This window comes from Plecotus auritus, assembly GCF_963455305.1.
Source record: "Plecotus auritus genome assembly, chromosome: 4".
NCBI classification, from domain to species: Eukaryota; Metazoa; Chordata; class Mammalia; order Chiroptera; family Vespertilionidae; genus Plecotus; species Plecotus auritus.
In genome coordinates, this window is record NC_137775.1 from 179,915,937 (window position 1) to 179,927,259 (window position 11,323).

An 11,323-nucleotide genomic window follows, 5' to 3' on the forward strand; every position below is an offset into this window, starting at 1 on the left:
TGTTGAATTTAGGTGATTGCATGTTAGTTTAACGTTTTTAAGTGGTTAACTGAGTCTTAAGTGTACAGTATATTATATAGAATTTAACCAGAGGATCTCAGAGACTTTTTGTGGTGGTGGTTATTGTTTTGATCAAAGAATGGTCAAAGGATTTAAAATTGGTTAAGTACAAATGTGGAGCATTTTCTGCCCTCTAGTGGTAAAAAGCAATTTTGCAATATTGGTTACATTTCAGTGTTTTAAATTATAAGGGAAAAGCTACATGCTATTTTATAAGTGGTTTGAAAATTATATAGGTACATTGCTATAGCTAATTAGTATTGTTGCATATTTTAAGAAAGATACACAATATTTTTATGTTTTATTAACCACAATATACTAATGCCGGGAAATCTTGCAAGAAGTAAAATAAATTTTGAGATAATTTTTCTTTGGGATTAAACAGTATTTCTCTACCTCTACAAAGAGTATTAATTCAACAGTAATCTCATTATAATTTAATTTCACTCCTGATTCTAATTGTGATTTTCCTATTTGGCTCCTTTTATATGTTAGTTTCTATATTTAGGAGAATAATGGGCAATGCTTCCCATTTCCTAAGCTACACATAGGAATAAATGTATTACACGAGTGTTATATTATGAAAGGAAAACTTCATGATACATGAAAAAAATAGGCCATTAGGAAGAATTTGATAAAGCACTGATGTTCAAAGTGCTATAAAATAGTTCATGAATGATTTTTGACTATTCTTTTTTTCTCAGGAAAATTGAACTATCCAAACTCTTCATTTTCATTACTGTTATGAAATAAATACCTCCTCACGCCTGACAATTTCAGATATTTACAGAGAACCATTGGCTCTGGCCCCAGCTGAGATGATAACATAGTTCAGGAGATAAAAAGATGAGCAACAATTACTCCATTCAAAATAAGCTTAAAGGGAATATAGGGAAAATTTAACATTCTGGTGAAAAATGTGATACTCCTACCTAACATATTACTCTGTCAGAATCAGGGCATCTCTAGAAAGCATCAACCTTGGACCTGGAGGGTATTATGCTAAGTGAAACAAGTCAGTCAGAGAAAGACAAATACCATATGATCTCACTCATATGTGGAATCTAATGAACAAACTAAATCGACGAACAAAATAGAAACTGAGGCACGGATACATGGAACAGACTGACAGCTGTCAGAGGGGAGAGGGGTTGGGAGACTGGATGAAAAAAGGTGAAGGGATTAAGCAAACAACTTATGTATATAGCACGTAGAAAGACAAAGGAGTGGTGATAGCCAGAGGGAGAGGGGTGGGAGGGGCAGGTGGAGTGGGCAAAGGGAGGAAAGACTTTGTTTTGGGCGATGGGCGCACCATGCAGAGCGCAGGTGATGTTTTATTGAGTTGTACACTTGAAACCTGTATGGTTTTGCAAACTAGGGTCACCCCAATAAATTCAGTTTAAAAAGCATCAATCTTATTGTTGTCATAGGAATTTTTTTTGGTAGGCAAAATAATGCTAAAGCTTTGGGTATGGTATTATGTAGGTATTAATAGTCTGAGTATAATTAGAGAATAGATTATGTTGAAAGGGAAGTGAAATGCACTTAATGCCACTAAATTGTACATTAAAGATGGTTAAAAGGGTAAATTTTATGTTATGTCTATTTTCCCACAGTAAAAAAAACACAACAAAAAACAAACTACATAAGAAAGGCAAGTGAAATCTCTCCGATTTTTAAAACTTCTACCAACAATGAAAAAATGTGCAATACCTAATACGCCTCTCAGGAACTCAGGGTCACTTAATAAATAGTAATTTAAAATAAACATTGGATGTAATAAAGAGGAACAAACATTTGCCACACAGTATTTTCCTGATTTAAGCCTGATTCTAAGAAACGAAGTGATTATATTTCCCACAGAACAGTGGGTAACAGACTTCTGTCTGGGGGAGAGGAGGGAAAGGCTGAGATACTCGAATATCCCTACGGTCCACGTCAGTGAATTTTATTCTGATTTAATTCCTTTACTGCTTTGTCCTAATTTGCGAATGAGATCTGTAGGAGACTGGAAATAACCCAGAGATTGAAAGACGAGACCTCCCCTTGCAAAAGTTTTTTCTACTGATGCCTCCACTTGCCAATGACCACAAATTTCAGTGGCTCTCAGTTCAGTTCTCCATCAAAGCAGAAACTGATAGTTGAATTTCATCATCAACAATAGCACGTTGGTCAGGGGGGAAATCACTGTTGCTCCTTTAGAATCTAAGATAAAAATGGTCCAGCGTTTATTCTGTGATGTTTTTACCCTTTATAATCATTACTGATAGGTAGTTATTACTGATAAGGTAGGCACCCCCTTACCTGCTCTTAAGATAAACACTTCATTAAAGCTGTCCAGGCATCTACGGTCTTTTTCTTGCCTTCCTTCTTCCCTCCCTCTCTTCTTTTCCTCTTTATAAAATCTGTATTCAGTGTTATAAAACAGTGAGGATTTATTCCTGTGCTCTAGGGCATCATGTTTTCTTTTTAAAGCTCAATTCAACAAATGTTTCCCGAATGCTTCTCATGTTTGAGGGCTGGAAGGGAGGTGGCTGTGTGGTGGAGGACGGGGCAGCGGATGGAGGAGAAGAGCACAGACTTTGAAGTCAGACACATCTCAGTGGAGCCCACTTGTTAGGTTCATTTCTTCAGAGAGTTCTTCCTTTTTAAAAAAATATACTTTTATTGATTTCAGAGAGGAAGATAGAAACATCAGTGATGAGAGAGAACCATTGATTAGCTGCTTCCTGCACACCTCCTACTGGGGATCAAGCCCACAACCCGGGCATGTGCCCTTGATAGGAACCAAACCTGGGACTCTTCAGTTCGCAGGCAGACACTCTACCCACTGAGCCAAACTGGCTAGGGCTTCAGAGAGTTCTTTCTGAGCTCAGTTCTCATGTATAAAAATGAGCAAAACAAATGGGTAAAACAGCATTGAATGTTAAAACAGACACAGTTATAACAATAACCAGTCCCTATTTTTATTAGGCTGGGGAGGGAATACAAAAGACAGTCTAGTGCAGTGGTTCCTAATCAGGAATGTTTTGCACCCCAGGAACCGTGTGGCAAAGTCCGGAGACATTTTTAGTTGTCACATTTGGGGGTGGCGCTACTGCCATCTAGTGGGTAGAGGTAATGGGTGCTGTTACGTACCCTCTGGGCACAAGGCTGCCTACCCACAACAAAGAATTACCCCCAAAATGTCAATTGTGTTGACCTTGGCGTAGGAGAAAAAAAGAAAGTGTTATGTATTTTATATGACAAGGAAGTGAGCTCATAGAAGCTGGGCAGACCATCTAGTTTTCTAGTTGTCCATCCAATGTCCCTGTTTTTTTTTTTTTTGCCATTGTAATAGTGGCTGGGGCGCTGTGTCCAGTGGAGAAGCTACATTTCCCAGCTTCACTTGCCCATTGGGATGGCCAATGACATGAAGGATGTTGGTGATGATCTTTAAGGGGCCCTTGGGAAAAGAGCACCCCTTTGCCTGTTCCTTTGTGTTTGCTGCCTGGAAGGGGCCGTGATGGCCTGGTGGGAGCCATGTGCTTAGGACAGAGGAGTGGAAAAAAGGCAGGAGTCTGGATCCTTGATGACTGTGGAGTTTCCATACCAGCCCAGAACTGCTTCCTTCCAGACATTTTTATGTGACAGAAAAGTTTTACTTGGTTAGCCCTGGCTGGGTAACTTGGTAGTTTGGAGTGTTGTCCGGTACACCAAGAGGTTGCAGGTTTGATTTCCCCTCAGGGCAATTACCTAGGTTGCGGGTTTGATCCCCGGTCAGGGCTCGTACCGGAGGCAATATTAAAACAATGTTATTTAGGTTTTCTATTACATGCAGCTGCATCCACATTTGAACTGGGTTTTGAAAGATTTAGACAGAAAAGGGGCCTTACAGGTGAAGGAATTGGAGTGAAAAAAGGTGCAGAAATGTGACAGGAATAACATGTAGTTTGATAAGATCCAGAGAAGTGTCACAGAATGTCTGCAGGAAGAGCTCTAGGGAAAAAAGTACACACACACACACACACACACACACACACACACACACACACAAGTGGAGGCCAAGCGCTCACCTTTCTTGCCCATTTCATTTTGTTGGTCACACTTAGGTGAACACTGACCTTTCATTTTTCTCACTGAGAAATTGGTCTCTGAGTCAGTATATTTCCTCCCCTTTTTGTATTTCTCAAGGTCACTGTCATAGTATGATGTATGAAATGTGGGTCTGAGATCACATAGAAGTTGCCTTCCATGAAAATCGTTGATGTATAATGTGCCATCCCCAGCTCTTCCCACAAAGCCCTGACAGTCCACTCATCTTTACAGGCTGCCCGAGTTTCAGGTCAGGACCAATCTGGGTGGAATGTCCTTGGAGAAGGGAAGTGTTGGAAGAGAGAATATTTTGGGGAATGAGCCTGGGGAGGCACATTGAGGAGAGGAGCATAATCACCAGCTCACTTTGATTTTATGCTGCTGCAGAAAGCCGGTATTTGGAGGAGGGGCAGATTAAACTTGAGTGATTCTGATTATTTTGGCATTATGTTCATAAGCACTTTAATGACCAATCAGACTATTCATTTATAAATTGAATTAGATATTAATTTAAAATAATTCTAGAAATAAAATGTCTTCTATTTCAGTAGATCTTGAACTTCAAGGGATCACAAACCCCCGAGAGAATTTAACCCCAGAACTCCAAACTGCCCCTCCCCAAAATGAACCTAGATGTGTAATGATTCCGAGAAATTGTCATTTTTAGAAGCTATAAATATTCATTAAAAGGAGAGATTAATCTTTGTTGCAAAGGGTGTCAAAAGTGAAGTTTTAACTGACACTCCAAAATATAATAGATGTGAAATTCCTAAGGCAAGATCACCACTTGCAGACTTTTAAAAAAATTATTGAGTTGAAAGAGAGGGAGGAGAGAGAGGGAGGGAGAGAGAGAGAGAGAGAGAGAGAGATGTCAATTTGTTGTTCCACCTATTTATGCATTCGTTAGTTGATTTTTGTATGTGCCCTGACTGGGGATCAAACCTGCAACCCTGGCATATCAGGACGATGCTCTAACCAAGTGAGCTACCCAGCCAGGGCTGTTTGCAGACTTTTTGAAGAAAGTGGTTCTCCTAGTTCTCAATTCTCTCACCTGCTTGGAGGCTATTAAAGGATAGGATTTAGGTTTATGAGGAGATTTCTTTGGACAGCATGTTACCTTGCTGTGAATGCCCCTTACCTATGCCCAGATGTCCCTTCACCAGGGAGGGGCTTCCATAGGATGAGGAAACATGCTCCATGTGGTTAAGAGAAGCAAAGAACTGGTGCCCAACTCCAGGCCAAAATGCTAACACGTCTGGGGGAGGCAGAGTAGAGGTGGGTCTCCAATGTGGAGGGTGAGCCGATAGAGGGTGATTCCTGTTGTAGAGGACCCCAGAGAAAAATGGGCATGAGTGGAGTGGGTGCCTGTGTCCCAGGGTGAGGGCTGAGGCCAGCCTGGGGATTGAAAGGTATCATGGGAAACAGAAGAGTTGCCGGGAGGGCCCCCCCCCACTGCAATGGTGGGCGGTACCATCCTCTGGGTCTGGCTATTTACTAGTATTTATTGTGTAGCAGGATGTTTCACGATACTTTCTCTGCTGCTCAAACCTGGAGGCGCAAAGGTACTAAATGGTATGTACATTGCAGTAAGTAGTCTTACAGGTGGGCCCCTGCTCCCCTAAGCAGGGCACAGAGAGTTGGAGACACATAGGGGCAGCAGTATGGCAGTTGAGGGGCAGCCTGCAGTTCTGCCCTTGGCATGGCAAGTGGGGTCTGCATTTTCTGTGGATCAGGTGGATGCTGAGAAGGTGGCAGGCCCGAGCCCCTCTTTGGCAGTAAATGGGCATGGGAGTACAGATGGGATGGGGGTGGTTGGAAGAGATCAGGGAGCATCCAGGTCTCTTAGGTCAGTGTGAAGGTCCCTGTTGTGCTTCCCAAGAACAGAAGCAGCAATATTATATAGAGAGGATGAAAGGGCTGCTTTTGATTCCCACCCCCACATTCTCCTTTACCCATCCCAACACCCTGGAGAAGATAGGAGGCTATTTTCCAGAGCTCTACCATATTCTCTCTCACCACCTACCTCTGAGGTGAGAAAGGGGAGGAAGAGAGAGCAGAGAGATGCTCCTTTTCCTCTGCAGGTGCTTCCAGCAACCAGCGCAGCCTGCGATGGGGAGGGGAAACTGTGCTTCAGATCCAAGGTTGCGTCTTTAACTGGACTTGATATCAAGAAGTGACTAAAGAAGTTATAGAGTTTGTCCACAGTATCATTAAGGGATCTCTACCCAGCAGGGAAAAGAGATCCAACATGGCCCAGCCAGAGCAGGATGGATGAAAAATTATGCCATTTCCGGTTTGCACCCTATGGAGTTGAATAAATAATTTATATCTGATTAAGGACTTCATATTCTTATGACTAAAGTCAAATAATTGCATTAGTGTTATGGTGTACTGCGCTCATCAATTGTTAGTTTAAGAGTGACCAGATTTTTTTCTGCAAATTAAATACTTGAAACATTAAATGAGGAGAAAAGAGATACACCAGGCAACAAAGGTATCTTATAACTAGTAGCTGCCTTTTGAAAAATCTCTCTTTAAAAAAAATTGTCACAGATTCCCTAGCGACTGGTGCAGTGGAACAAATGGGTGTATAAAACCATGTTTATGAGTGATTTGTTATTTATTTGTCCATTATGTTATTCTGTTGTTATTGAATTTTCATCATCATCTTTTTCCAGGTTACCCTTTTATTTAATTTTTACTTCAGTGCGTCTGTGTCCATGATTTTTACATGGAATGCTGATATGGCTTTCTCTCTCCCACCCACACCTCTTCCCTCCTTCCCCCAATTATTAGAGGCTTCTTAAGCATTTGCAATGCCCTTTTTATTTAGACAAAAATTACTTCACCTTTGCATGACCATATTCTTTAAATTTTAAAATAACATTCAAGTTACTAGCTGTACTGACAAGAAAATAATCGCTGCCAATGGTAACCCATTAAAAGAGTGTAGGGACCCTTCATTCATGGTTGCCTTCACTACAGGGTTGTTTGCAGATTACACGCCACCACTTTATATCGTGGTCTTTAGGAACAAGCTCCAGATTTCTTCCTCTTCTTCTTCTTCTTATTTTTGGTTTCAGTTCTTCATTACCTATTTTCTTGAATGCCAGTCTCCTAAAATGTAAGCAGTGCAAAATGTTCTCATCCATCAGAACAATAGCATGTAAAAGCGTATAAAAATACAAGCCCGCAGTGGTCTTCATTGCCTAGTTATACCTGAGGTAAATAGTGTTGCACTTGAAAGGAGTGATTTGTAATGGGCACTCAGACTCACGGACTTAACATTGACTCTTCTCTCCCCCATCACTGCCCCACTCCCAACATGTGATGAGTTGCCAAATTCTTCCTCTGTATAATATCTTAGGGCCTCAGCATAAACACCAGTGGTTTTCCTTTGCCTGATGAATAACACCCCCAATCCTTTGCCTGGCCCTGAGTGCATGCTCTGCTTCTAGCTCATCCTTCTCTCCTTCTTTCCTCTCCTCTTTGCATGCTCTTTGCTTTGCCAAACTGAACCCCATATGTTCTTGGCTCACGTGGCTTCAATACCTTTGCTCCTATCCCCTCTCTTTGCCTGAAAGTATCCTCTCTCCTCCCACTGGTCTGCTCACAGTAGAGCCACCCTTCAAAGTCCAACTCATGAAACATCCCTGGATTCCCAGATGAAGAAACATTCTCTTTTTGTTGACCCTTCATAGGAATTTATTAGTGTCTCTCACATCATTTCATTCATTCTGTCAAATCTTGAGGGCTTACTACATATGAGACACAGTTCTAAGCATTGGAGATATGGCAATGGACAAAAATTGTGGGATTTATGGAACTGAAATTCTAGTAAAGGGGACAGACCCTAAATACATAATGTTAGGTGGTGATAAGAACCATGGTAAAAAATAAACCAGTGGTGTTCTGAGGTCTTACTGATGAGGTGTTATAGCATGCCACCTTACTCCTTCAGGTCTTACCTAAAGTGTCATGTACTACTTTATCCAAAAAAATTTTTTTCCATGTACTTTCTACTAGAAAATAATAAGTAGGTAGCTTATTTGTTTTTTAATCTCTTGTAGTACCTTACACTCTCATCTGTACATAGTATATACTAAATAAATACTTATTACTTAATAAAAAGAATGATTATAATAACTGAAATTAGTTATGAATTGAGATCCAGAAAAGAAATTTAAAGTTGAGGAGGATAACTTTCTGAATTTGAGAACTGGGTATCCTTTGTACTTGTAGAAAACTCAAATGAGACCTTTTATGTTAGGTCAAATGTTGGACAATGTCGTAAGCTTAAATTCCCAATCTGTTACCACATGTGCCATCTTTGTGGCTATAGGGTAATGATATGGCCCACATGGGGCTTAGGAGGAGCCATCTCATTACTTTATACCCGTCGTCATGTTTACACCTGACCTTCTATAGTTTTCAACTTACAGGTCTTTATTTCCCTGGGTCTTTGCCTTCTTCCTTAGAAGAAACTTAACTTTTTTTTTTTTATGTTTCTTTTTTATTTTATTTTTTTAATTATTATTTAATTATTATTTTTTTAATTGTTTGAAGTATTACAAATAGTAGTACATATGTCTCCTTTTTTTTTTTTTTCCCATTGACCTTCCCCCGGCCTCCCCTTCCCGCCAGTACATGCCTTTTCCTGCCCCCCCTCCAGTGTTTTTTATCCATTGGTTATGCTTATATGCATGTGTACAAGTCCTCTGGTTGATCTCTTACAGTTCCCCCCGCCAACCTCCTCTGCCTTGCCCTGACCGGTTTGGCTCAGTGGATAGGGCGTTGGCCTGCGGACTGGAGGGTCCCGGGTTTGATTCCAGTCAAGGGCATGTACCTTGGTTGCAGGCACATCACCAGTGGGAGTTGTGCAAGAGGCAGCTGAAACTTAACTTTCTTAGAAACTTCTCTTGAAAAGATGCAGTCCTGTGTAAAGTTTCTGGACCAGCTGTACATAACTGCCCATGCAGTGTCCTGGGTTTTCAGGTATCTACCTGGGGTGTTTTTGATCAGGATTCTGGATTTCTGGGGGTTGGCAGGGCATAGCCTAAAGCAACTCACTGACAGATGGTGATTGCATGCGTCTTTGGAGCACATCACTCAGTGTCTTGGTCACATTTTTGGCTGTTGTTCTCCCAAACCTTTGTGGCAGATTAGATGCTTTCCTTTATATTTCTTCCATTCTCAGAGGCAGGGTGGCCATTGCCCCAGCGCTTTCTTCTTCCATGGGCCTCCCAGGTCTCAAGGGCAAGTTTTTGTTGACTGCAGGTGGGCTCATCTTCATGATGTGTTTTGGACCCCAAACTTTTAATTCTTCAAAACGGAAACTTCTTTTCTTTTTCCCTTTAAGGTTTCCTCTACGATATCATTAGAAATGAGAATTAAAATTATTTATTATTGTTATGAGCAATAGAGTTGAACCCAAAATGAACTTAAATCTGGACTTTAATCTGTAGAACTGTTAAAGCTATAACCAAAGCGTGTGTTTTTATGCACATAATAATTGAATAAATAATTTGCATTAAGTTTCTGAAAGCAATCTGGTTTCTCTGTCCCTGGACTATTGTAACACAACTATAAAATATTAATATATAGAGTGAATACAGCAATGTGTTCAAGCAGCAGGAACAAAAGGAGGCACTGAAATGAAACAAATGTTTATTTTACTGCAGTTATTCTTTTTAGGCTTTCGATTCACATTGTTTATGGAGTATTTCATATACTTTTATATTTTGATTTTAGAGAAACCTCCCATTGCCTCTTCATGTCTCTTGTTTCCCCCTCTATGAAGGCCACAGTGGTGGATACATGGACACAGAGACGCTAGCCGGGTTTCAAGGTGTAGGTGGAGGAGGCTCTTCCACCAGTTCAAGTTCAGAGTTCCAGTCTAAAAGCATTTCTCAAGAAACGGATTGTATTTTTATTTTATTTTATTTTTTAAATATATTTTATTGATTTTTTACAGAGAGGAAGGGAGAGGGATAGAGAGTTAGAAACATGGGTGAGAGAGAAACATCGATCAGCTGCCTCCTGCACACCCCCTACTGGGGACATGCCGGCAGCCAAGGTACATGCCCTTGACCAGAATCGAACCTGGGACCTTTCAGTCCGCAGGCCGACGCTCTATCCACTGACCCAAACCGGTTTCGGCAAGGATTGTATTTTTATTAGTATATAAATTACATTTTTAGTAAAGCACCAGTTAGTCTGTGGGTTATTGCCCCAGTAATATGCCAACTTTAAAGAAACCATTTAAAATACAGCAACTATATAATTAGATTTATTTAATCACAAAAGTTTGTTCATATAAAGATTTTTAAATGATTGTTTTCTGATTGTAGAAAGTAATATATACTCATTTCAGCAAATTTGGAAAATATCTAAGAGCATAAGGAAGAAAATAAAAATAACTTGCAAATCCACCATGTAGGGATAAATATTTTAGTTAGGTTTACCACAAACTTTTATTTGCTAAGTAGAAAATATCAATGTCTTATTGTTTTGTTTGTAGTTGAAGACAGTTCAAATGTCCAGCTGAAGTGTATCCAGATTTCAACTGTTTATCACAACTATGTACTTCTGAGTCCACTGAAAATTATTAATGCACCCTGGCCTTGCTAAGCATCAGGCTCTGTCCTTACACGGTAATCGAAGAAGCCAGGCTGTTTGCTGTTGTGTTAAACAACCCGAGTTGTAAGGAATCTGTTGTCATGGGAATGCTGAAATTTGACAGAAAGCAAAGCACAAATGAACTCTTCCTTAATCTTCACAAAACCATTACTCCGGGCTAATATATAGTTAGTGCTAGTCATGTTAGATAGAGTTAAAGAGCTTACTTCAGAACATTTGTCATAATTTTCTTTGCTGTGAACATTGCACATCATTAATTCACCTGCATGAAGATGTTTGATGTTAACAAGCTTGAAGTGGCTAAAGTCAATAAAATGAATCGTTTTGATGAAATAACTTCCATTTTGTCCTAAATCTAGAATTAAGTTTATATGTGCAGCAAGATGTCTGATGTCTACAAGAAGGGAAACTGTGGTCTTTTTATACTGTCTAAAAACAAAGGAAAGTTTGCTTTACCATGGAAATCAATCCCACATGTTTTAAGTACTAATATTAATTAAAGTGTTTAACTAAAATATGTATGTAAGGAATGTGGGTAACTATTCTGGAA

At 40.1% G+C, this 11,323-nt stretch overlaps 1 protein-coding gene across 1 annotated transcript; it reads right to left on the reverse strand.

Moving 5' to 3' along the window:
* Window positions 1-9,190: 9,190 nt before the first annotated feature.
* Window positions 9,191-11,116, reverse strand: NPVF (neuropeptide VF precursor; the record flags this gene model as incomplete). Its single annotated transcript, XM_080665216.1, is given in 6 exon segments — window positions 9,191-9,302; window positions 9,304-9,325; window positions 9,328-9,486; window positions 10,785-10,845; window positions 10,980-11,035; window positions 11,038-11,116. Coding segments are annotated over 6 exon segments (489 nt in total).
* Between the last annotated feature and the right edge of the window lie 207 nt (window positions 11,117-11,323).